At 46.5% G+C, this 27,079-nt stretch overlaps 2 protein-coding genes across 3 annotated transcripts in view; one reads left to right on the top strand and one right to left on the bottom strand.

The window, feature by feature from the left end:
- The window catches only part of C8B (complement C8 beta chain), a 45,950-nt gene extending 39,623 nt beyond the window's left edge, over positions 1 to 6,327 (top strand). The window contains exons 10-12 of the mRNA XM_063939292.1: positions 1,924 to 2,077; positions 3,979 to 4,047; positions 6,063 to 6,327. Coding sequence (XP_063795362.1) covers positions 1,924 to 2,077; positions 3,979 to 4,047; positions 6,063 to 6,214 — 375 coding nt within the window. The 3' untranslated portion in view covers positions 6,215 to 6,327. The remainder of the gene's footprint in view (positions 1 to 1,923; positions 2,078 to 3,978; positions 4,048 to 6,062) is intronic.
- A 10,242-nt stretch (positions 6,328 to 16,569) lies between these two features.
- The window catches only part of C8A (complement C8 alpha chain), a 70,882-nt gene continuing 60,372 nt past the window's right edge, over positions 16,570 to 27,079 (bottom strand). The window contains exons 7-11 of one of the 2 annotated variants that reach the window (XM_063939286.1): positions 23,494 to 23,734; positions 21,692 to 21,826; positions 19,857 to 20,014; positions 17,899 to 18,121; positions 16,570 to 16,875 (exon numbers count right to left, since the gene is read on the bottom strand). In XM_063939286.1, coding sequence (XP_063795356.1) covers positions 16,724 to 16,875; positions 17,899 to 18,121; positions 19,857 to 20,014; positions 21,692 to 21,826; positions 23,494 to 23,734 — 909 coding nt within the window. In that variant the 3' untranslated portion in view covers positions 16,570 to 16,723. Of the gene's footprint in view, positions 16,876 to 17,898; positions 18,122 to 19,692; positions 19,774 to 19,856; positions 20,015 to 21,691; positions 21,827 to 23,493; positions 23,735 to 27,079 lie in introns of those variants that run through there. The other variant, XM_063939287.1, reaches the window with a different exon arrangement.

Consider the following 27,079-nt stretch of genomic DNA (forward strand, 5'->3'; position numbering starts at 1 on the left):
TAGCCACGCCCACTTTTGAGCAGAAGAGAGCTCTCCTGGGAGAGCCTTAGGCAGAACGATGTGCTGCAGCTTATACCACAGCAGCACAGGGGAGCCAGGAGAGCAAGGGTTACAGAGCATTTGCCCTTCACTTGCTGGTGTGTGGCTACTAGGGCTAATAAATACAATTACCCCATAGCACAGTCACATGTAGATAGAACAATCACAAAGCTCTATCTCAGTCTCACTCAAAAAGTTCAGTCAGAATTGAGAGAGGAGGAGTTAGGACTGCAGATGGGAGGAGTTGGGACTGTAGAGGGAGGAGTCAAGATTAAACAGTAAACCGCCCCCCCCTAAAGAAAAGTCTAGATCCGTCCCTGACTGATGGTGGGGTCTGAAGAATCACCAGGCTGTATTACAGCATGTACGGACGCTGACAGGGGACATCTTTCACCTTGCACATGGATACGCATGGCTGTATACCAGGACACGCTGGAGAAGGGGGCAATGTTCCCTTGGGATATAAAAGGTCAGGTGGAACTGGGGTCAGAATGAAAAAAGAAAAGTAGATAAAACATTTGCAAAGAGATCTGTGCACAGTGGTGGGTAATGTGATTGTACAGCGGAAGTGTAACTCCTGGTATCGGTGTATACTGCATAGTACCACTTCTATAGTTCTTTTACACAGTTTATAGTGATAATAGTTGTCCTAGCCTAGGGTGGCAAAGGATGGGGAAAGGAGGCATAGCATTGTGAAAGGGGCGTTGTAATTACACAATTACATCCAGGGCGCCCAAATTCCTAATTACACTTCTGTAATACGGTTATAAATAATGAATAATGCTGCTATGGTTAACATGTTTGATACTATGGGGTTTAACCTCACAATTTAAAGCGGCACTAATATTAAGTGCATTGTTTTGCTCTTAATATGATCACCGCTTTAAATTTGAAAGCCACACCCGCATTTGCTCCCTCCCACTTTCCTGGGTTCCGCTCTGGCCACAGTCCCTTCAGAATAAAACAGACGTGGAAGGGAACATTTTATGTAAATCAGTCAGGCCAGATATATTGTCAGTCTCATTCTAAGTTTTACGCAAAACTGGCACAAGTGCGGATGTCCGTAGTAGGCAGGTGTACTGCCTACCGGCAATGCCAGTATCCATACAGCTTCATGCGTAAAGTCGCACAACCCAGTATTTCCTATCTGCAGCAGCATCTAGCATTATTAGTAAAGGGCCTGGTACCTAAACTCACTCGACGCTGGCACAAAATATCCATCGGAAAATGTATTTATTTTTCCCTTTTATTGAGGACGGGGGGAACCAAAGCATATTTTTTGCACCTGGGCCCAACACTTGCTAGTTTCACCATTCCTTACCCAGGAATATATTCATGGTCTGCTGCTGCACGGGGAGGAGGGATAATATTTATTTATTACCAGTTATTTATATAGCGCACACATATACCGCAGCGCTTTACAGAGAATATTTGGCCATTCACATCAGTCCCTGCCGCAGTGGAGCTTACAATCTACTGTATATTCCCTATCACATGTACTGTACACACATATACACACTAGGATGATAAAACATTCAGAAGCCAATTAACCTACCAGTATATTTTTGGATTGTGGGAGGACATCGGAGTACCCAGAGGAAACCCACGCAAGTACGAGGAGAATATACAAACTCCACACAGTTAGGGCCATGGTGGGAATTGGACCTAAGGCCTCAGTGCTGTGAGGCAGTAATACTAACCATTACACCAACCATGCACATTAGTTTTATTTCACATGCTGAGGGGAGGGAGCAATAACCACTAGGATTTTCTGAAATGAAACTACTGGTTAGGGCGTGTCGCTTTAAATACAGATTCTCCGACCAGTATGAGACGGTGATTAATAGATGTTCTTGTTGTCCCCTGACCCTTGTTTTCTTGTAGGCCAGCCCCTTGTTCGAGCTGGTGACAGCAACAGATTTCATTGGTGCAAACATCCTGCAGCAGAACATGAAACGCGCTCTTGAGGAGTTCCAGGCGGAGACCAGCTCCTGCCGATGCGCTCCGTGTCAGAACAACGGGAAGGCCGTCTTCATGGGTACGAAGTTACTGATATTAGTCAAAAATAAATCAGCTCCTGTCATGTTATAGGCTGGGGTGGGAAAATGACAGTTAGGAGCTGATTGGCTGGAGCGTTATCTCCATTCAAGGCTTAGTAAATAGCCTTGTTTCTTTTTGTCAGGTACGCGGCTTGTCTAGAGCTGTTTAGAGACTATCTGAGGTTATTGCACTTTGAAAACATCAGCACTAATCCCCTCTTTCCCAACCACGCTCCCCCCTCCCTTTGCTATTTCACTATTTGTACAAACTGTATTCCCTCAAATTTTGGTACGTTACCACCCACTTAGCTGCATGGGAAAAAAAGTTCAGTTGAATCACATAGCGAAAGCAAATAAGGTGCAATGTTTTGTGTGTGTGTGTGTGTGTGTGTGTGGGGGGGGTGGAGGGGGGCAGGGTTGGACTGGCCCACAGGGGTAACAGGGGAAACCACCGGTGGGCCCCACTGCCTGTGGGCTCACCTCCTCCTCTAGGAATCAGGTTCCAGACCGTGCACTTGAATTATACATTGTACATATGCTATTTTATACTGGACTATGGTGTATTATCTATAGTGCATTGCTGTTATTAATCTGGTATATTATCATGTATGCACTATCAGTATGTACTATATATATTTATCAAGGGGCCTCTGTGACAGCTGGCCACACCCCCTCTGGAGATTGGCCACACCTCTAAATACGGGTCCCTACCACTGCATTCCCCGGTGGGCCCTTCATGCCGCAGTCCGGCACTGTGGGGGGAGGGCTAAAAAATGTCTGTGCACAAATCGATGTGGCTTAGCGCATACAATATTTTTAATTCAAGTGCACTCATAAAAATGCAGTTGAAAAAATCATCAGCAGCAATAACTATATAGCAGCATAGGCGTGCGCAGCACATTTTATTAGAGGGTGCACCGTCGGAGGGGTGTGTCTAGCACCATCTATTGAGGTCAACGCAATATAAAATATCCACCCTTGTACCAATCCTAATAAAGCAGATACATTGTCAGATGTTGTGGTGTGCACCAAACAAACACCCCTGATGGCACTCACTGCAATTACACTGCTCCTCCTCAGCCTGGTCTGGCTCCCCCTCTCTTTCCCCTGCACGCTGCAGCAGCTTACTTACAAGTCAGCCACTCACTGACACTGACAGTCGTAGACTAGTACTGCCGCTGCTGGAAAAACGAGTGACGTGTCAATGTCAATTCTGCTGCTGACCGCCTGCCAGTATTGAACTTGTCTTCCTAAGAGGAACGCTGGCTGCATGCTGCTCATCATCAGTGGCTGGCGTTGGCATAGCATAGAAGGAGAGAGGTGGGCGTGTGGCGAGTGTGACGGGTGGTCATGCGAGCAGCATGACATCATCACATCATGCTGTTTTTGTACATGGAGGTGGAGCCGGGAGTTTGAAAGCCGGTGGCAGTGGCACCCTTGATTAACCCAGGCGTCTGGTCAGTAATGCAGTCCTGACAGGGTGCAGCGCAGAGGGGTCAGTAATCAGCCTGCTCAGTTATCGCTGCATCAGGCATGTGACATTGGTATGCCGGACATTAGGGGGTGCCAGTGCGCACCAGGCACCCCCCCTGCGCACACCTATGTATAGCAGTCGTCAGTCGACACAAACAGGGCTGCTGGATGCAATCTTAGGTGTTAGCTGCTGGGTTAATATGTTCGCCTTTAGTAAATCACCCGTAAAATATGATCCATATTTGAAATTTGTTTTCGTGCAATTTAACATACCGAGCGATTAAGGTCTAAATGTAAAAATATATATTTTTTTAGAATATCACCTAAATATAGCACATATTATTATTTAAACACTATCCCAAAAATGCAGCTTTGGACGCTTCCGACAAAATCACTTTTTTTTTTTTATTATCCTTGATATTTACAGAAAATCGCTGCGAATGCATCTGCCCGCTAGGGTTTAAAGGGCCAGCTTGTGAAATCACCAAGAGACCAGGTAAATACTGCGGGCTCCTTTGCTTCCTGTTTGTTCTGGTTTAGTATGTGTGTTTGCCTTATTTACAGATAATTAACTGTGTTAGACTTAATTCAGGGACGTAAGCAAGTGGAAATGTGAATGGATCCTGCAGACATCTGTTTGCTGCACGTGCGCCAAAGAAAGAAACCGCAGGCCTGCGCATGTGTCGGCTCAGGCACACGCGGATGGCGTTCACTAGTGCGTACAGAGTGATCCCTTCTGTCGACAAAGCACATTATCCATAAAATGGGCGTTTCTGGGCGGTAACTGCGCAGCGACCGTGTGAACGCGTTCCATCTCGTAAGAGCGTAGGAGCAGAATCATGAAACTGTCCTAGGCGTATATACCGGCTTCCTTGTTCATCGTAGAATGCAGACGGTGACTGGACAAAACAGTGGGCACCCAGAATAGATGCATTGAGATAACCAGTTGGGCAGCGGCGTATCTATAATGGCTGCAGGGTGTGTAGTGCACACCAGCCCCTGGGTCAAGGGGGACCCACACCGCACACCATGCACCCATGTTCCTTAAAACTCACCTCTGTGGAGTCCTACATCAGCAGCATTGCGCAAATCACAGGAAAAATGGCTGCCGCCGCATTTTCCTGGAGACATGTGCATGTGCAGTAGAAAAATCACTGGGAAAATGGCTGCCACCCAAGTTTCCTGGAGACCTGTGCATGTGTAGCTACTGGGAAAATGGCTGCCGCCCCATTTTACTGGAGCCCTGTGCATGTGTAGTTACTGGGAAAATGGCTGCAGTGCCGCCCCATTTTCCTGGAGACCCGTGCATGTGTAGTTACTGGGAAAATGGCTGTCACCCCATTTTCCTGGAGACCTGTGCATTTGCAGTAGACTTTGACACAGCGCCATTGTCTACTCCGTGCACCGCCCACTGTTTTTCATTCCGCAGCAGCCATCATTAATATCGGCCCATGCTGGGTGCAAACGATCCATCTCAAACATGACACTCCCAGGAGAAGAATCGGTGCGATATCCGTCCAGTGGCCATCCTGAAACGCCTAGTTTGCGGACGGACAGTAACAAGCACGTACAGAGTGAAACATCAACTCTTGTCTCCTCCATCAAGATGCGTATACATATTGCGTACGCATGCTGCGTACAAGACGAGGGAGGATGCATCTGTATACAGTATGTTCAACTTAAAATCAGGCCCTATATGTCTAGTATGAGTTCCAAAGGATTATTGGGTCATTAGCAGCAGACATACAACTCCCACACTGCAGCTAGTCGGAACATATAATTACTGCTGACACAGGGTACTCAGTACTGACATCGGAGGACCTCACTCCATTCCCTGGAGCGCACGATTACCCAATGACACATGCATTGGCTGTCCGGATTCAGAGGTGGATGCAGTGTATTCAGCAGTTGTGTCTTTGGACACAGCTGCTGTATGAATATTTGCTAATCCCGCAGGTGGTGTCCTGTACAAATGACGCCTCCTACCGGCTTCTCTGATTCGCTGCTGCGCCTCAAAGATGCAGTATCGGATCATCTGCAGGAACATCGTTTGCAGTTGTGTCCATCATCTTCATAATAGTGTATTTGCAACAGCTAGCTATTACGTGAACCCGTCCTTGCTGTACTTGGTTCAGTGAGTGTCAGATTCCCTCAAAACTGCGTGCGCCATTCTACAATGCACAAACTGGCATAATACTAGCCCCATTCTGTTTGGTGAAGATCAAAAATGTAGCTACTGGGTTTAAATGGTAAAGGTCCCATTAATGCACTGGGGTGCACCACTGCCCCTATTATTACACAGAAAGAATCAGGCCCCTTTTTACTAAACCTTCACCTTTTCCCATCCAGCCACTATGTCTTGGACCATGGTGGCCACATGAGAAAGGTTGCAGGTGCTGCACCTACTCCACCAGTAGTGAAGAGGAGGCAACAAATACATTCCACATATGTGGACAATGTTCTTCCCACACGTTCCCAGCCTCACAAGGGGTTTCTTATTTTATGTTTCAGTCCCTCCCATAGATGGAAACTGGAACTGCTGGTCAAGCTGGACCCCATGCTCAGGCGGGAATCAATCCAGACAACGGCAGTGCAATAACCCGTCCCCACAGAACGGAGGCAGAGCGTGTGACGGAGCCCCCAGTGACTCAAGAAAGTGCTAACTGTGTGTGACAGAGTATGGGATGAACTACGTATTGTCTACATCGCGGTGCCTCAGAATTATGTCAGATTATTCTGTGAAATTACATATTAATAAAACTTTGATGACAGTTAATTATTTATTTCTACTATAGTGAAGCACCCTTAACCAATTAATGGATTTCCCTCTCGTAAGCACAGTGTGGGTAGTATAGGTGGGAGTAGGGTAGATGTAAGGGTGTTTCAGTGTGGGTCGTATAGGTTGGAGTAGGGTAGGTGTGAGAGTATATTAATGTGGGTAGGGTCTGGGACTCAGGGTCGACAACAAAACGGTCGACACACCTTAGGTTGTTTTCTTCGTAGAGTGACCGAAAACCCCAATTAGTGCACCGCGTCCCCTCGCATGGCTCGCTTCGCTCGCCATGCTTCGGGCATGGTGCCTTCGCTCGGCACACTTTACCGTTCCAATCGTAGTCCACATGGATCGTTAAGTATGGAAAGGCTCAAAAAAAGAAAAAAAAAAACATAAAAAAACTCATGTCGACCTTTTTCCATGTCGACCTTGTCCCTGTCGACCTTTTGTCCATGTCGACCTAAGGTGTGTCGACCAATTGACGTCGACCTAAGGTGTGTCGACCTTTTTGTTGTCGACCTGGAGTCCGGATACCATGTGGGTAGAATAAGTGTAAGTAGTATTGGTGTGAGTAAGGTAGGTGGGAGTGTATGTTAGTTAGAGTAGTATAGGATGAAGTAGGGTAGGTGTGAGGGTGTATTAGTGTGGGTAGTATAGGTGGGAGTAGGGTAGGTGTGAGGGTGTAGGTAGTGTATGTGGGAGTAGGGTAGGAGTGAGGGTGTATTAGTGTGGGTAGTATGGTTGGGAGTAGGGTAGGTGTGAGTTTATATTAGTGTGGGTAGTATAGGTGGGAGTAGGGTAGGTGTGAGGGTGTATTAGTGTGGGTAGTATGGTTGGGAGTAGAGTAGGTGTGAGTGTGTATTAGTGTGGGTAGTATAAGTGGGAGTAGGGTAGGTGTGAGGGTGTATTAGTGTGAGTAGTATAGGTGGGAGTAAGGTAGGTGTGAGGGTGTATTAGTGTGGGTAGTATAGATGGGAGTATGGTAGGTGTGAGGGTGTATTAGTGTGGTTAGTATAGGTGGGAGTAGGGTAGGTGTGAGTATGTATTAGTGTGGGTAGTATAAGTGGGAGTAGGGTAGGTGTGAGGGTGTATTAGTGTGAGTAGTATAGGTGGGAGTAAGGTAGGTGTGAGGGTGTATTAGTGTGGGTAGTATAAGTGGGAGTAGGGTAGGTGTAAGGGTGTATTAGTGTGAGTAGTATAGGTGTGAGAAGGGAAGATGTTAGGGTGTATTAATGGGAGTAGTATGGGTGGGAGTAGGATAGGTGTGAGTGTGTATGGGTGTGGGTAGTATAGGTAGGAGTAAGGTAGGTGTGAGTGTATATTAGTGTGGGTAGTATAGGTGGGAGTAAAGTAGGTGTGAGGGTGTATTCGTGTGGGTAGTATAGGTGGGAGTAGAGTAGGTGTGAGGGTGTATTAGTGTGGGTAGTATAGGTGTGAGTAGGGTAGATGTGTGGGTGTATTAGTGTGGGTAGTATAGGTGGGAGTAAGGTAGGTATGAGGGTGTATTAGTGTGGCTAGTATAGGATGGAGTATGGTAGGTGTGAGGGTGAATTAGTGTGAGTAGTATACTGTAGGTGGGAGTAGAATAGGTGTAAAGGTGTATTAGTGTGGATAGTATAGGATGGGGTATGGTAGGTGTGAGGGTGTATTATTGTGGGTAGTATAGGATGGAGTATGTTAGGTGTGAGGGTGAATTATTGTGAGTAGTATACAGCAGGTGGGAGTAGGGTAGGTGTAAAGGTGTATTAGTGTAGGTAGTATAGGTGGGAGTAGGGTAGGTGTGAGGGTGTATTAGTGTAGGTAGTATAGGTGGGAGTAGGGTAGGTGTGAGGGTGTATTAGTGTGGGTAGTATAGGTGGGAGTAGGGTAGGTGTGAGGGTGTATTAGTGTTGGTAGTATAGGGCGGAGTAGGGTAGGTGTGAGGGTGTATTAGTGTGGTTAGTATAGGTGGGAGTAGGGTAGGTGTGAGGGTGTATTAGTGTAGGTAGTATAGGTGGGAGTAGGGTAGGTGTGAGGGTGTATTAGTGTGGGTAGTATAGGTGTGAATAGGGTAGGTGTGAGGGTGTATTAGTGTGGGTAGTATAGGTGTGAGTAGGGTAGGTGTGAGGGTGTATTAGTGTAGGTAGTATAGGTGGGAGTAGGGTAGGTGTGAGGGTGTATTAGTGTGGGTAGTATAGGTGGGAGTAGGGTAGGTGTGAGGGTGTATTAGTGTTGGTAGTATAGGTGGGAGTAGGGTAGGTGTGAGGGCGTATTAGTGTGGTTAGTATAGGTGGGAGTAGGGTAGGTGTGAGGGTGTATTAGTGTGGGTAGTATAGGTGTGAATAGGGTAGGTGTGAGGGTGTATTAGTGTGGGTAGTATAGGTGTGAGTAGGGTAGGTGTGAGGGTGTATTAGTGTGGGTAGTATAGGTGGGAGTAGGGTAGGTGTGAGGGTGTATTAGTGTAGGTAGTATAGGTGGGAGTATGGTAGGTGTGAGGGTGTATTAGTGTGAGTAGTATAGGGGGAGTAGGGTAGGTGTGAGGGTGTATTAGTGTTGGTAGTATAGGTGGGAGTAGGGTAGGTGTGAGGGTGTATTAGTGTGGGTAGTATAGGTGGGAGAAGGGTAGGTGTGAGGGTGTATTAGTGTGGGTAGTATAGGTGGGAGTAAAGTAGGTGTGAGGGTGTATTAGTGTGGGTAGTATAGGTGGGAGTAGGGTAGGTGTGAGGGTGTATTAGTGTGGGTAGTATAGGTGGGAGTAGGGTAGGTGTGAGGGTGTATTAGTGTGGGTAGCATAGGTGGGAGTAGGGTAGGTGTGAGGGTGTATTAGTGTGGGTAGTATAGGTGGGAGTAGGGTAGGTGTGAGGGTGTATTAGTGTGGGTAGTATAGGTGGGAGTAGGGTAGGTGTGAGGGTGTATTAGTGTAGGTAGTATAGGTGGGAGTAGGGTAGGTGTGAGGGTGTATTAGTGTGGGTAGTATAGGTGGGAGTAGGGTAGGTGTGAGGGTGTATTAGTGTGGGTAATATAGGATGGAGTAGGGTAGGTGTGAGGGTGTATTAGTGTGGGTTGTATAGGTGGGAGTACGGTAGGTGTGAGGGTGTATTAGTGTGAGTAGTATAGGGGGAGTAGGGTAGGTGTGAGGGTGTATTAGTGTTGGTAGTATAGGTGGGAGTAGGGTAGGTGTGAGGGTGTATTAGTGTGGGTAGTATAGGTGGGAGTAGGGTAGGTGTGAGGGTGTATTAGTGTGGGTAGTATAGGTGGGAGTAAAGTAGGTGTGAGGGTGTATTAGTGTGGGTAGTATAGGTGGGAGTAGGGTAGGTGTGAAGGTGTATTAGTGTGGGTAGTATAGGTGGGAGTAGGGTAGGTGTGAGGGTGTATTAGTGTGGGTAGTATAGGTGGGAGTAGGGTAGGTGTGAGGGTGTATTAGTGTGGGTAGTATAGGTGGGAGTAGGGTAGGTGTGAGGGTGTATTAGTGTGGGTAGTATAGGTGGGAGTAGGGTAGGTGTGAGGGTGTATTAGTGTTGGTAGTATAGGTGGGAGTAGGGTAGGTGTGAGGGCGTATTAGTGTGGTTAGTATAGGTGGGAGTAGGGTAGGTGTGAGGGTGTATTAGTGTGGGTAATATAGGATGGAGTAGGGTAGGTGTGAGGGTGTATTAGTGTGGGTTGTGTAGGTGGGAGTACGGTAGGTGTGAGGGTGTATTAGTGTTAGTAGTATAGGTGGGAGTACGGTAGGTGTGAGGGTGTATTAGTGTAGGTAGTATAGGTGGGAGTATGGTAGGTGTGAGGGTGTATTAGTGTGAGTAGTATAGGGGGAGTAGGGTAGGTGTGAGGGTGTATTAGTGTTGGTAGTATAGGTGGGAGTAGGGTAGGTGTGAGGGTGTATTAGTGTGGGTAGTATAGGTGGGAGTAGGGTAGGTGTGAGGGTGTATTAGTGTGGGTAGTATAGGTGGGAGTAAAGTAGGTGTGAGGGTGTATTAGTGTGGGTAGTATAGGTGGGAGTAGGGTAGGTGTGAGGGTGTATTAGTGTGGGTAGTATAGGTGGGAGTAGGGTAGGTGTGAGGGTGTATTAGTGTGGGTAGTATAGGTGGGAGTAGGGTAGGTGTGAGGGTAGTATAGGTGGGAGTAGGGTAGGTGTGAGGGTGTATTAGTGTGGGTAGTATAGGTGGGAGTAGGGTAGGTGTGAGGGTGTATTAGTGTGGGTAGTATAGGTGGGAGTAGGGTAGGTGTGAGGGTGTATTAGTGTAGGTAGTATAGGTGGGAGTAGGGTAGGTGTGAGGGTGTATTAGTGTGGGTAGTATAGGTGGGAGTAGGGTAGGTGTGAGGGTGTATTAGTGTGGGTAATATAGGATGGAGTAGGGTAGGTGTGAGGGTGTATTAGTGTGGGTAGTATAGGTGGGAGTAGGGTAGGTGTGAGGGTGTATTAGTGTGGGTAATATAGGATGGAGTAGGGTAGGTGTGAGGGTGTATTAGTGTGGGTAGTATAGGTGGGAGTAGGGTAGGTGTGAGGGTATATCAGTATGAGTAGTATAGGTAGGAGTAGGGTAGGTGTGAGGGTGTATTAGTGTGGGTAGTATAGGTGGGAGTAGGGTAGGTGTGAGGGTGTATTAGTGTGGGTAGTATAGGTGGGAGTAGGGTAGGTGTGAGGGTGTATTAGTGTGGGTAATATAGGATGGAGTAGGGTAGGTGTGAGGGTGTATTAGTGTGGGTAGTATAGGTGGGAGTAGGGTAGGTGTGAGGGTATATCAGTATGAGTAGTATAGGTAGGAGTAGGGTAGGTGTGAGGGTGTATTAGTGTGGGTAGTATAGGTGGGAGTAGGGTAGGTGTGAGGGTGTATTAGTGTGGGTAGTATAGGTGGGAGTAGGGTAGGTGTGAGGGTGTATTAGTATGAGTAATATAGGTGGGAGTAGGAGAGGTGTGAGGGTGTATTAGTGTGGGTAGTATAGGTGGGAGTAGGAGAGGTGTGAGATTGTATTAGTGTGGGTAGTATAGGTGGGAGTAGGGTAGGTGTGAGGGTGTATTAGTGTAGGTAGTATAGGTGGGAGTAGGGTAGGTGTGAGGGTGTATTAGTGTGGGTAGTATAGGTGGGAGTACGGTAGGTGTGAGGGTGTATTAGTGTAGGTAGTATAGGTGGGAGTAGGGTAGGTGTGAGGGTGTATTAGTATGAGTAATATAGGTGGGAGTAGGGTAGGTGTGAGGGTGTATTAGTGTAGGTAGTATAGGTGGGAGTAGGAGAGGTGTGAGGGTGTATTAGTGTGGGTAGTATAGGTGGGAGTAGGGTAGGTGTGAGGGTGTATTAGTGTGGGTAGTATAGGTGGGAGTAGGGTAGGTGTGAGGGTGTATTAGTGTAGGTAGTATAGGTGGGAGTAGGGTAGGTGTGAGGGTGTATTAGTGTGAGTAGTATAGGTGGGAGTAGGGTAGGTGTGAGGGTGTATTAGTGTGGGTAGTATAGGTGGGAGTAGGGTAGGTGTGAGGGTGTATTAGTGTAGGTAGTATAGGTGGGAGTAGGGTAGGTGTGAGGGTGTATTAGTGTGGGTAGTATAGGTGGGAGTAGGGTAGGTGTGAGGGTGTATTAGTGTGGGTAGTATAGGTGGGAGTAGGGTAGGTGTGAGGGTGTATTAGTGTGGGTAGTATAGGTGGGAGTAGGGGAGGTGTGAGGGTGTATTAGTGTGGGTAGTATAGGTGGGAGTAGGGTAGGTGTGAGGGTGTATTAGTGTGGGTAGTATAGGTGGGAGTACGGTAGGTGTGAGGGTGTATTAGTGTTAGTAGTATAGGTGGGAGTAGTGGGTATGGTTCATTCGGTCGACCCATATTAGGGCGACAGTTACTAGGTTGACCCCATATGGTTGACATGGTCAAAAGGTCGACATGTGAAAGGTAGACAGTAGTATAGGGGGGGGGGGGGGCACAGGTTACTATTTCCAATCGTAGTCCACGTGGATGGTAAAGTATGAAAAAGTTGAAACAAAACTTGTGTTGACCATGTGTGTCGACCAGTGCCATGTCGACCTTTTGACCCTATCTTTTGAACCATCTACCTTTTACATGTTGACCTTTTGACCCTGCCGATCTAATGCATGTCTGCCATTAGTGGTAGACCTATTGACTGCTGACTTTTTTAGTGTAGATCTATAGTCCGGATACCAATTTAAATTGTATTCTTGAAGCAGAGCAGATTTGCAGAGCCGTGCAGCAGATGAGGAGTGGTGAAAGAGGAATATTAGGCTTTCTGCAGCGTTTAAAATGCATTAAGTAGGATAAATGAGTGAGGAGTATACCAGATAGCAAGAGGTTGCAGTAGTCCAGTACCAAATGGGAGAGATCAAGGGCGTAGAGGTAGAACTGGGGTCATCAGCATAGTACTCTAGGCCTGATAAGCAAATTATTGCCTAGGAGAACATGGGAATCCAACAGATGGTGGTAGAGGAGAATGTGCCAGAGGGAAAGACGTCAGAAAGAGTGGTTCTATAGACAGGAAGTGATCCAGGAAATAACTGTGTCATGAAGGCCAATGGATCGAAGAGCAGGACAGGAGAAGAGGATGATAATGTGTCAAAAGCAGCAGATCTATCCCCGGGATGGAGAAACAATCTTTAGACTTTGCTGTCAGTAGATCATTGATGACCTTTGCGAGTGCAATCTCCATGGAATGTTGGGAATGGGATAGCACTATTCCTAAGAACTGGATATCGATGACATCATCGAGGTACTCAGTGGAAGCAGCCATTTAGTGGGAGGAGCTTTATGGAGAAATATGGTTGCAAGTGTTAGAATATTACTTTTTTGCAGAAACACCTAGATTTTACCAGGATGAAATGCAAAGTCTACTTTACGTATCAATCTGCACATATACCATATAAAAAAATTGGATATTTTGGGGAACATTTGCAGAAAGAAGCACAGGTGTGGAAAATATCATTAGGCACAATCATGCCAATAATCATGTCACGCTACCATTTCCCTATTTAATTGCACAATGTTTTGTGAGTTTGCAGTCCATAAGAGAAGTGTACGTTGGCCATGATGAGTCCCTTCTGAGTACTGGATACCAACTCATTTAGGCATAGCCCATATTTTCAGAAAAACATTCCGATCTGCCCAAATTAGGCAGGTTCCTCCTATCTGACAATCAATGTCATCTTTCAGCTCTGACCGCTGCGCGTTTCGTCCTGTGCTGTTCTTACTGCCTGGACACTGTGGGCATGTAGAGTTGGCTGCACTGCCAACAGGGAATTGCAAAATATATTATTTTGTACTGAACATGCGCAGGGAATGGTATGCGTCTGTAGCTGCGTAGCAATGTCCACTTTATTATGGGTGGCCGATAACACGTCTGCCTAACAATAGTCCCTCACTCTTTCTCCGTCAGCAGCTGCAGTTGTCTATCTACCATTCTATACATCAAGTGTTTCCCACACCTTTAGACGGGTTCACTATTGATTGCCGGCGGTCAGGCTCCCGGCGACCAGCATACCGGCGCCGAGAGCCCGACCGCCGGCTTACCGACAGTGTGGCGAGCGCAAATGAGCCCCTTGCGGGCTCACTGCGCTCGCCACACTACGGGCACGGTGGCGCGCTACACTATTTTACTCTCCCTCCAGGGGGGTCGTGGACCCCCACGAGGGAGAATAAGTGTCGGTATGCTGGCTGTCGGGATCCCGGCACCGGTATACTGTGCGCCGGGATCCTGACAGCCGGCATACTGAAGACCACCCCTTTAGACTGTAAGCGAGACTTGGGCAGCATGTCACTGCATGTCAATTATTTGCATCATGTCCTTCTCAACGTGTGGCCTGTCTACTTACTAAGAGGTCTATTCATAAAGCAGTGAAAAGAGTGGCGATTTGAGCCTGTGGAGAAGTTGCCAATGGCAACCAATCAGAATTGAAGTAACATTTTTAATTTGCATACTATACAATTGTACGAAGCAGCTGATTGGTTGCCATAGGCAACATTCTCCACAGGCTCACATCTCCACTCTTTTCACTGCTTCATGAATAGACCCCTGAGATACGCTAATAAGACTATCCACCCGCCTATGCGACTATGCCTGAGTCTGCATTCGTTCAAGTTGCGCCACTCACTGTTTTTCGGTATCAGGACGTGCTGAGTGAAAACAAGCGTACACGTTGGGCTACATGCCCACAACGCTTCCATGAGAAGCTGCTGTTATATGTGTCCGAATAGTCGCCACACAGCAATGCCTGTTCCTGTTATGCTTCGTCCGCTGGAGATGCGACACGGGTGGAGCGGCGGACACATCTTGTGACGCATGCACAGACCCCATTTTCAGATGCTTGGAATCAGGATTCAGATATTAATACTGATATTACGGATTATGGCGCCCATTTATTAAAGCGTTTTTGCTATTTAAAATGTGTTGTGTATGACAAATGGTGCTCCGGCCAATCAGCTCCCAACTGTCACATGACAGTTAGTTGATTGGCTGGAGCACCATTTTTCATACGCAACAAGTTTTAAATAGCTAAAACTTGTTAATAAATGGGCCCCTATATGTTGGTTGCAGTAAAACTTACACCATTTTGTATAACTGATTTTCCTAAATACAGTTGTGCTACACCACAAATCAGTAGGAAACTGTTTATCTTTGACATCAGTGTCGGACTGGCCCACAGGGGTATAGGGGGAAACCCTGGTGGGCCCCACTGCCTAAGGGCCCACCCTATCCTCCATGGATCAGGTTCCAGACTGTGTACATGATGCTGCTCAGGACTATGGTGCATTTTGTGCAGTGCATTAAGGAAATTGCCCCATCAACCAATCAGCAGTTCTGTATCATTTTATAGTATGCAAATTATAGATGTTACTCAGTGCTGATTGGTTGCCATGGACACTTCTCCACTGGCTCACTTCTCCGCTCTTATCACTGCTTAGTAAATGTCCCTCTTAATGAAAAAAAATATTCATCAGTAATAACACACTCATGATTCTATGTCAGGCAGTGGCAGACTGGTGCATGAAGGGTCCACTTGGGGGAATGCAATGGCATGGGCCCATACTTAGGGGTGTGGCCAGCCTCCAGAAGGGGTGTGGCCAGCCAACACAGAGGCAAGTAACACAGAACCATTAGAGAGTATATGGTCTGGGCCCCTTTATGGATATAGTATATACTCTGGGCCTAATTTATATTTATATGCAATACCACTGTTTTCGCAATGGAGCTATTATCAGCAAACTGCGCATGTGCGGCGATCACATTGCGCATGCCTTTGTGCTGGCGCTCACGGCGAAAATTAAATCGCAGAGTGATTGACAGGAAGGGGCGATTTGGGGGAGTTAACATGGGAGTGACTGCAAAAACACAGAAGTGCTATGGCCGGGTTTTGGGGGCATGTATCTGCCTTCAGCTGCGATCATGTATGTAGAGAATCAGGGGCGAGTGACGCTACTGCGGTGGCCAGTCTATGTAGCCATAGGTTTACCCTTACAGTCAATGTTCTTCATTATTGCGTATAGGCTGTGAATATCTACGCAGTTATGAATGAGTTTGCAATCACACACACACACACACACACACACATACAGTATACATATACACACACACACACACACACACACATACAGTATACATATACACACAGATATATATTTATATATATATATATATATATATATATATATATACTGTACATACACACAAACACACGTAATACAGGCAGGTACTACTTATCCACCATTCAGTACCATCAGAGAGGCATCTGATTGGCTCCAAATTTATTCTGCAGCAGGACAACGACCCCAAACATACAGCCAATGTCATTAAGCACTATCTTCAGCGTAAAGAAGAACAAGGAGACCTGTAAATGATGATATAGCCCCAAGGAGCCCTAATCTTTGTCTGTCTGGGATTACATGAAGCGACAGAAGGATTTGAGAAAGCCTGCATCCACAGAAGATCTGTGGTTAATTCTCCAAGATGTTTGGGACAACCTCCTTGCCGAGTTCCTTCAAAAACTGCGTGCAAGTGTACCTAGGAGAACTGATGTTCTTTTGAAGGCAAAGGCTGGTCACACCAAATATTGATTTGATTTAGATTTCTCTTCTGCTCATTCACTTTGCATTTTGTTAATTGCTAAAAAGATTGCTATTTTTGAAAGCATTCTTACTTTGCGGCATTTTTTCCACACATGCCTAAAACTTTTGCACAGTACTGTACATATTAATATGATATATACGCACACACATGTATATACACAGTACATACGTACAGTATAAATATATGCACACACATAAAGCATGATTTTAGGATGTATGGTTTAAGCATCTTTATTAATGTATTTTCTGCAAACTCAACTTAAAACCGCAAATGATATCAAGTCACAAACAGACAGACATCCTGGATAAGTGAATGACACATACTGTATATAGAAAGCTAAACATGTGAGTGTGAGATCACTAGACGTGTTAGCACAATTCCTGCTGGATGCTTTTCCCAAGGCAGCTGTCGCCGCCATTTTTAGGAGGTGGGTTATTGCAAGTTCTCGTCCTTTGACGCTTTCCCGATTGGCAGTTGGACCATGGTGACCAACAGCTCCACATTCCATTTGCTCTTGCAGCTGTAATAAACAGACAGAATATGATTGGAACGTCTATACGGAGATAGTATCAGTGACGCTACAAAGCCACGCCGACAAGTACAAGGAGATGATGAAATGGTCCATCAAGGTTTATTAAAAAATAATAATGATCAAATTATATAAGCGTGGTGGTAGCATATGGGACCTTCGTAAATGGGTCGTTCAACCTGCGTGATCCAATGTGGTTACAGGTAATACCGTCATGATGGGGAAAATTGTGTGTCATCGGGGGACACCTCCCGCCATTGCAGAACCACACAAGTGGTGGAACCACACTGCAGGGAGCGGGGAATCCGTAGGGAGAGATGCAGGAGGAAATAATAAAAAAGTTGTATTTTATTGGAGCAACATTACTGCTCAACAAGTACAAATTACGGCGTTTTTGCCACTTGGGGGGTAATTCAGACCTGATCGCTAGGCTGCGTTTTCGCACAGCGGGCGATCAGGTCCAAACTGCGCATGCATATGCACCGTGATGCGCAGGTGCGTCGCATGGATACAAAGCGAATCGCCGCTCAGCGATGGGTTTGTGCGACGGATCCGTTCGCATGGGTGATCGCAAGGAGATTGACAGGAAGAAGGCGTTTGTGGGTGTCAATTTACTGTTTTCTGGAAGTGTCCGCAGGCGTATCCAGGTGTTTGCAGGGAGGGTTACTGACGTCAATTCCGGTCCCGGACAGGCTGAAGTGATCGCAGCGGCCGAGTAAGTCCTGGGCTACTCAGATACTGCACAAAATCTGTTTGTACAGCTCTGCTACACATGCAATCACACACTACAGCTAAAATACACTCCCTACGGGCGGCGACTATCTTATTGCAGCAGTGCAAAAATCGCCTGCTAGCAATCAGGTCTGAATTAGGCCCTAGGGTGGCTGAGACTTTTAGTTCCACAACAGCTGACGAGCGAAAGAAAACCTAAACCTGCCTATGGGCCTAAAATGTGGCGTCACTCTGTGAGCATCAGCATATGTTTCTAGGATTAGACAGTGATTTATACTGTACCTCGACGTTCAAACTTCTCACAGGCGACACCTTCATATCCGGCAGGGCACAGGCAGGTGCATGCATTGTTATCCAGAATGGGCGTCCCGTTATTCTCACACGGGCCACAGCGACAGGAGTTAAACTCGCTGAGGAACTCGTAATAGGCCTTCTTCAGATTCTGCCTCTTTGCTTCAATGCCAGAAATACCCGTCAGCTGCAGTCCTTCATGTATAGGCAGTAACTAGAATAGAAATACCCGTCAGCTGTAGTCCTTCATGTATAGGCAGTAACTAGAATAGAAATACCCGTCAGCTGCAGTCCTTCCTGTATAGGCAGTAACTAGAATAGAAATACCCGTCAGCTGCAATCCTTCATGTATAGGCAGTAACTAGAATAGAAATACCCGTCAGCTGCAATCCTTCATGTATAGGCAGTAACTAGAATAGAAATACCCGTCAGCTGCAATCTTTCATGTATAGGCAGTAACTAGAATAGAAATACCCGTCAGCTGCAATCCTTCATGTATAGGCAGTAACTAGAATAGAGTCAGCTGTAGTCCTTCATGTATAGGCAGTAACTAGAATAGAAATACCCGTCAGCTGCAATCCTTCATGTATAGGCAGTAACTAGAATAGAAATACCCGTCAGCTGCAATCCTTCATGTATAGGCAGTAACTAGAATAGAAATACCCGTCAGCTGTAGTCCTTCATGTATAGGCAGTAACTAGAATAGAAATACCCGTCAGCTGCAATCCTTCATGTATAGGCAGTAACTAGAATAGAAATACCCGTCAGCTGCAGTCCTTCATGTATAGGCAGTAACTAGAATAGAAATACCCGTCAGCTGCAATCCTTCATGTATAGGCAGTAACTAGAATAGAAATACCCGTCAGCTGCAGTCCTTCATGTATAGGCAGTAACTAGAATAGAAATACCCGTCAGCTGCAGTCCTTCATGTATAGGCAGTAACTAGAATAGAAATACTCGTCAGCTGCAGTCCTTCATGTATAGGCAGTAACTAGAATAGAAATACCCGTCAGCTGCAGTCCTTCATGTATAGGCAGTAACTAGAATAGAAATACCCGTCAGCTGCAATCCTTCATGTATAGGCAGTAACTAGAATAGAAATAACCGTCAGCTGCAATCCTTCATGTATAGGCAGTAACTAGAATAGAAATACCCGTCAGCTGCAATCTTTCATGTATAGGCAGTAACTAGAATAGAAATACCCGTCAGCTGCAATCCTTCATGTATAGGCAGTAACTAGAATAGAGTCAGCTGTAGTCCTTCATGTATAGGCAGTAACTAGAATAGAAATACCCGTCAGCTGCAATCCTTCATGTATAGGCAGTAACTAGAATAGAAATACCCGTCAGCTGCAATCCTTCATGTATAGGCAGTAACTAGAATAGAAATACCCGTCAGCTGTAGTCCTTCATGTATAGGCAGTAACTAGAATAGAAATACCCGTCAGCTGCAATCCTTCATGTATAGGCAGTAACTAGAATAGAAATACTTGTCAGCTGCAGTCCTTCATGTATAGGCAGTAACTAGAATAGAAATACCCGTCAGCTGCAATCCTTCATGTATAGGCAGTAACTAGAATAGAAATACCCGTCAGCTGCAATCCTTCATGTATAGGCAGTAACTAGAATAGAAATACCCGTCAGCTGCAGTCCTTCATGTATAGGCAGTAACTAGAATAGAAATACCCGTCAGCTGCAGTCCTTCATGTATAGGCAGTAACTAGAATAGAAATACCCGTCAGCTGCAGTCCTTCATGTATAGGCAGTAACTAGAATAGAAATACCCGTCAGCTGCAGTCCTTCATGTATAGGCAGTAACTAGAATAGAAATACCCGTCAGCTGCAGTCCTTCATGTATAGGCAGTAACTAGAATACATTGCACCACATCAGTGATACCGCGACAATACAAAGATCCCCAACAACGTGTAACAGTGTTCTCCTAATGTTACCTCATAATCAATGACAGCTGGGTTGAATTTCAGAGATCGCCCCCAGAAACGATAGGTGACCGCATTAAAAACATTGACTATGACCCCCGCTGATCCGGTGTCTCCTCCTTCTATGTGGGTGATTACATCCTTGATTACACCGTCACTCGATTTCCCAACTAAAATGGAGAAAAACGTTACTTTCTATTTTAATACTGGAAATTATAATATTGCACCTCTTTAATGCTTACAGGATAATATATTCTGCTCTGGTCAAACAGCAGTTACCAACCATCGCTAATTTCCTGGGAATGTCCATGTGTTCTGATATTGATAAGATGCAAATTATGATTTCAAATAATAAGATATGAGATGGAAGAGTGACTGTCTTCAGATGGCGGTAGCTGTGGGGACCAATATGGGGATGCATTGCATTCTGGGTATTGGTAAATCTGGCATCATCTATCCCCTATAGAAACATATGGGGGATGTGGCTGCGGGTGGCAGCAGGTATCAGAGAGGAGACCGGTCAGAATCCCAGCAGTCTGGGAGGTTAGGTTTAGGCTGCGGAGGGAGGATTAGGGTTAGGCTGCGGAGGGAGGATTAGGGTTAGGCTGCGGAGGGAGGATTAGGGTTAGGCTGCAGGGGTGAAGGATTAGGGTTAGGTTTACGCACCACCGAGGAAGGATAGGCTGAAGGGAGGGGGGTGGGGGGGGGGGAGAAGTTAGGTTAAGGCTGCGGGGTGGGAGGGTTAGGGGGTCATTGGGGTAAGGTAAATATGCTTACCTTGCCCCTGTCGGGATTCTAGCCATTGGGAGGCCGCAGTCGGTATTCTGATTTATCAATCCCAACCCATCAGAGATACCTGCTGCGGTCCCTCATTCTTACATTCGGCTGTTACTTAATATTTGCGACTAACCCCCGAAAACGGGTGTTTTGGGTGTATAGCTGCAAATATACTATGATAAATTGGCCCCTATATGTCTATACAGTAAACAAGTTTTTTTTTTTAAAAGTGAAAAAGGAAAGACTGCCATAACACATGATGCTGTTAGTGTAGCATCTCAATCTAGATTTATGGATGATAAGGCTTTTTCCAAAGACATATGGCATCGTTCAGCAAGCAACTTCTGAATGCTTTGGTGATATCATACGACTGTTTATAGCTTTTCCCATTTATATAACATGGGTTTGTACGGCAAAGTGGTGGCATCTGCCGGAGAGTCCGCTGAAACCCGTCAGATCTGAGAAAATATGCGCTACGCAAAAATAACAAAATGTTCTTGTTGCTAGGTGAGATATACAAAGGAGGTTCTTGGGTGTTGAGATGGTATACATTAAGAAGACTCCACAAAAGCACCTAAATATAAAGTGTGTATGGAGGGGGTAAATTAAAAGCCTTTTGCTGAACTATGGAAAAACACCTTTTATGTGCACAAATCTTTCAATAAAAACATTTGACTGTGTCATAAAAATGGTAAATGCAATAGCTCACTTTCATCAATGAAGATAAACTGGGCAGTATATTAGAAAAAAAATAAACTGAATAACAGGATTGGTTCTTATGTAACAGCTGATGAAACTTTGGAGAAACTGTTTTCTAATTTACGCGTTTCACAATTCCAGAACGGATACATAATTTACATGGATCCTTTTATTCCAAATGTAATGTGGGCATGTAATCTTGTGTACAGTAGTCAGACTGGCGCATTTGTGTGTTATGATTTTCTCCCTGTTTATCGGTTTGTATACAAGTACAAATTGAGTGTATCACGCCTTCAGTGTATCTTTGTTACCATATTGTACTGACGCGTAACGTTCACCGTTTACAATGACACCTTAAGGGAACGTTTTACCTTCAAGATCTTTTCCAAACGTGCCACAATATTTTCCTTTTACAGAGAGTTCTCCTTCGAGTTGCTTATCGTCAGTTGCAAAGCTTAGTCCTATGTGGCCACCCAAGCAGTTGGATACAAACTCTTCAGTGATTTCTTGGGGGAAGACATACAAGAGATTTGGTTATTACACTCATAGTAGATACAGTCAACAAAATGCATTTATTAGGTGGTCATACAGCCCACCCCACAAGGTGCAGAAGGGTCACACGCATTTGCCCACTGCGCATTCACTGAGCACGCTTCAATGGCGGTTGCAGTTCCATATGGTCATCAGAGGCAAGGCCACGACTCCAGGATTTCATCATGCCTCTCCATCACCTCGGCCCATCATTGCTTTCTATGGCTCAGTTGCCTCCCTAAACCTTCTTATTGCTTTATTAGCGCCCAAAATGAATGTGGACCTGACGTTAAGACTGCGCGCCAGGCCTGCTATTGTTATACACTAGCACAGGAACTGGGCATATCCTGGGTCACCTCAGTCTATCTCTGCCCCCCTACTCAGTCTAACCCTGTCCTATCTCTATCCACTGCTCTACCCCCTAGCTACTGATCTGTCCAGACCCCGCACTATGCTCCTCCCACTCCGTCCTGCTTCCATATTTACCCCATTCCCAGTGGCTCGTTCCTTCTCCTTGGCTAGGTCTGCCCTGTCTCCCTAGCAGTGGGGGGCCACTGACTCTGAGCAGATGCATTTTGGAGATGGAACAGACCTTACAGAATTATTGTATAGACTAGTTTTTTGGACCTGCTATAACCTGAGTCACTTCAGTCTCGGCCCCCCTGATTGCCCTATCCCTCCGAATGAACCAACTACCTCTCTGCTGTTCCTCAAACCCTCCCAAAACGCACTATCATCGCGCCCCTCCCAGCCCCCATACTTACTCCTGCGGCTCACCTAAGTCTCTCCCACCTCCCGTCTGGCATGGGGTATCCGGACTATAGATCTACATTAAAAAGGTCTACAGTCAATAGGTCTACACTAATGGTAGACATGCATTAGGTCAACAGGGTCAAAAGGTCAATGCATGCACCTTCGTAGCCGACATTCACCTCTCACATCAATGGCACGTGGTGCTCTTCAGATTCCACGTCAGTTATTCGCATATGCAAACTAGGCAAATGCCTAGGGTAATTGGTATGCTTAGGGGCACCAGCAGCTTCTGCTGATTAAAATGATATGCGGCATGCCTATATTCTGTGTGTCACTGCAGCTGTATCTGCATACGAAATTGTACGTCGCAGTGTATTCCTGGAAATCACTGTCATGTAGTATTTCGTATGCAGATACAGCCGCGGTCGCACACAGAATATAGGCATGCTGCATATCATTTTTATCAGAGGAAGCTGCTTGTGCATCCTAGCCACATAGTACTGCAAATAAGATGCATTTTCATAAACAAAAAGCGCCCAACCTTAACAGACCTGCCAGCTGACTCATGCCAGGCATCTCCTGCAGAACTAGCGGCGGTGCTAGGGGGCACCAGCCAAAATATTGCCTAGGGTATCATATTGGTTAGGGCCGGTTCTGGACATACTTCATGGGCTACGCGCTGCTGACGTGATTTGCTTATGGTTTCTTACTGCATTTTCATTGTTGGATCCTTTTTGTTATTGTCTTATGTTTATTGAATCTCCCATATGTACCTGACCATCCCCCTGTTTTTCCTTTCTGTACCCCCCAAAAATATTCTTGTTACTTGCTAATAAAAACGATTGATGATAATAAAGGAAAAGCCATAATTGTTGCATTACATATTAACCTTTTCGTTGCATTATCTCTTTGTCCAAAACAACGACGCTGTCCAAGGTGCCGCCCATAGTGCCGGAGGTGATGAAGTGGGTACCGTAGTCGTTAATGAATTTGACATACAGACCATAATTGTATGTGTCAGGAAGTTCCATCAGTGACTGAAACATCTCCTCATCCAACATCAGGGAATTAGTCCTCATCCGAAAACGAGCAGTCTGGATTTTTGTCGCTACGCGGACAAACTGCAAATTCTGTGGTAGGGGTATAAAATAAAGTGTTATCTTCACAGTCAGCACAAAGATAAAGAGCTGTGTAGCATAAACAAATGGCAACTGACTCCGATTAAAGGGGTCTATTTATTTACCCACAAATTACAAAAACTGCCTATTCAATTGTCCGTGAAAACGGATTCTGGGTAATTTTTCCGCAAGTTTCAATTCACCACCTCTGAGCAGATGTAAAGTTGGGAAAAATCCCTATTTTAAGTTAAAATTTTCGGGATTTGATTCGAAACCCGTGGGACACCCCCCTGAATGACTAATTAAGCACTTAGAAGTTTTTAATTATTTTTACTTGCCCAATAATTGTGTCATTTTTAGGGTGAAAAAATGCAAAATAATGGAAATCGGGGTATAAGGTATGGGACAGGCATATTGGGGTGCTTTATGAGTGGTTCAAGTTTTTGTTGGACTTGCAGGTGGGAGTAATCGGTCTGTTTCCACTTTTTTTTTAAACTCCCCCAAAATGACCCAACTATGGGCCTAATTCAGCCCTGATCACTAGTGAATTTGCAGAGGTTTGCGATCTAATAGTCGCCACCCAGACAGAGTGAAAATCTGCCTCGTGCAAGTCTGTGTATGCCGTGCGAAAAGTTTTGCAAACGTCGGTCAGCTGCAAATCCGTTCGTAAATCACTCACCATCGAATGGTTTTTCCAGTTTGTGTAGTCTGTGCGTAGCCCAGGACCTACTCCTACAGTGCGACACAAACAGGCTGATCGGGTCGGATCATTTTCAGGGCGGGTGTGTGACGTCAGCTCCGGACCTGATCAGCCTGTTTGGATCGCATTGAGTAAGTCCTGGGTTGCGCACACACTGCACAGTATGGAAAAAACATTCGATGGTGAGTGTGATGCGAATGGTTTTGCAGCTGTCCTCTGACTGAGGCGAATTTTCGCACGACGTACACATGCAATCGCACACTTGCATGAGGTAAATTTTCCCTCCCCCTGGGCGGCGACTATCTGATTGCAGGACAATGTAATTTGCAGCACAGGGATCAGGTCTGAATTATGCCCTGACTTCGTCCCAGAGCCTGAAGGTAATTTATACAATATTTTTTTAAATAATATTGGGCATGTAACGAAGGGACCGATTCAGACCTGGACGCTGCTGCGCAGCGGTCGCAAGCTGAAGCCCGAGTGAATGTGCGCACGCACAGCAGCCGCATCGCGTGTGCGCCAACAGTGAGATGTGACTGTATCTCCCTTGTGTGAACGCCTCTGCCTGGTTGACAGGCAGAGACGGTTGCGGGGTGTGAGGGGGTGTAGCAGCGGCGTTGAGGCCCCCCCTCAACGCCGCTGCTACACCCCCTCACACCCCGCAACCGGACAACACAGGCATATCCGACCGTTGCTGGGGAGGGCCACAGTAGCTGCGTGATGTCACACGCAGCCGCTGCGACCCAAAACATGGCGGGTAGCCCTCTGCCTTCGCAGCTAGGCCGTGTAGGCAGAGGGCAACTCGAAACATGCAAAAGCATTGCTGCTGTGCGATGCTTTCGCATGTCTGCGGGGGGACGGGCAGGATCCGGCAAGCGGGGTGGACTTGCCCTGTGCTGGACATCCCCCCGCATGTCCAAGAATTTCATTGTAGATGTGCGTTTTTTCGCACATCTACGAGCAGGTCTGAATCACCCCCAAAGTTTGGACGCAGATATATGATCACACTACGCACCTCAATGTTTGACCAAGTTCCCACCAGACCCGCCATCTTACACCTGATGCCGGGACAGTGTGACTGATATGAGGCGCAGGCTAATGGCCGTGAGGGGAAGCAGTGACCTACCTGCTCTGGCCTGACAGGAAATTAGAATGAAATAGAGGACATTATATACATGAATGGCCTTGTTACCTTATCTATCTATCTATCTATCTATCTATCTATCTATCGATCTCTATCTATATTGGGGGAGGGGGCCTGGACTGCACACTCTAGCTACTTATAATGAGATGTGCTACCTAGCTGAGACAGGATATAGTTAATATACTGGCTGTCTGGATCCCGACATTCAGGATCCCGATGCCATAATCCCAACAGCCGGTAAAATGAATACCGACCGCTTTCTGGTATTCCCACTCGGGTTGTCGGCCACACTACCACAAAAGGGAGAATAGAAACTGTGGCGAGCGGAGCTCGGCACCGGCCCCGAAGTGTGACGAGAGTAGCGAGCCTGTGAGGGGAATCGCTGTGATCGCTGCCGGTATTGCAGCTGGCAGGATGCCGCTGCCGGGATATCATACCGAACCTACTAAGACTTAGTACTACAATATAGAAACAAGACAGCAGGCACACCATACAACCATTACAATTATAATACATTTCATCTCCTATATATTAGCCCAGATCTGTGACTTTGTGCCTCATTTGCTAACTCTGGGCGGAGTCACAACGCTGGGCGGAGTCACAACACTGGGCGGAGTTAGTCAAATAAGTCACAGTTCTGGGCAAATCAATAGGAGACTAGGAGCAGAAGCAGATGGTATGGGCATGGCACAGGCAGGGGTGCATACCTCCCAGCTTTCTTCAGGCAGAAGGAGGGAGACACGTGCGATGAAACGGGGGAGTGGCCAACAAAAAGGGGCGTGGCTTCACTGGAGGACCTGCACTCGCGAGCCACGCCCCCGTTTTCATCAGTGAGGGGGCATGCCCAGCACTCTGTGAGCTGCTGGCATGCCCCCTCTCCTACTGTCTCCACTAAAAAGACGCTGTGCGCATGCGCACAGCGTCTATTCACCGCTGCTCTGCTAAGCAGAACAGAGAGTACAGGAGCCTCCCAACTGCCCCCCCCCCCCCCCACCGCGGGACACTGCGGCCTGCGGGTGGGACAGCGGGACAGATTTAAAAAAAAACGGGACTGTCCCGTGAAAATCGGGACAGTGGGGAGGTACGGGTGTGTGTGAGGGGGTATGCTGTACAGACAGATGGACACCGGCTCACTGTGTGCCTGACCCCCACATCAGCATACTCAGCAGGGGCTCTCTGGCGCGGAGGGGCGTCACTTTCTGGCACACTCCACGCTTCTTAGCTGCAGTTTTGTGGGGCACCTGCCGATGTGCAGGTTCCGTACTGCCTCTGTTATCTCCAGCTCCGGTAACCCCACCGCTAGCTGCAGCGCTGCCGCCCGCAGTGAGGTGCATCCAGCTCCTCACACTTTTTATATATATATATATATATAACCCAAAGTCCAACAATATGGAGGTGCACTCATCAGGTTCAAATAGTCAACGGTTCTGGTTTGTTCATAACAGCTTTATTGCAGTGTATATTCGGCTCAATTAGTCTAATTGAGCCGAATATACACTGCAATAAAGCTGTT

This window comes from Pseudophryne corroboree, chromosome 9 (genome assembly GCF_028390025.1).
Source record: "Pseudophryne corroboree isolate aPseCor3 chromosome 9, aPseCor3.hap2, whole genome shotgun sequence".
Classification (NCBI taxonomy): domain Eukaryota; kingdom Metazoa; phylum Chordata; class Amphibia; order Anura; family Myobatrachidae; genus Pseudophryne; species Pseudophryne corroboree.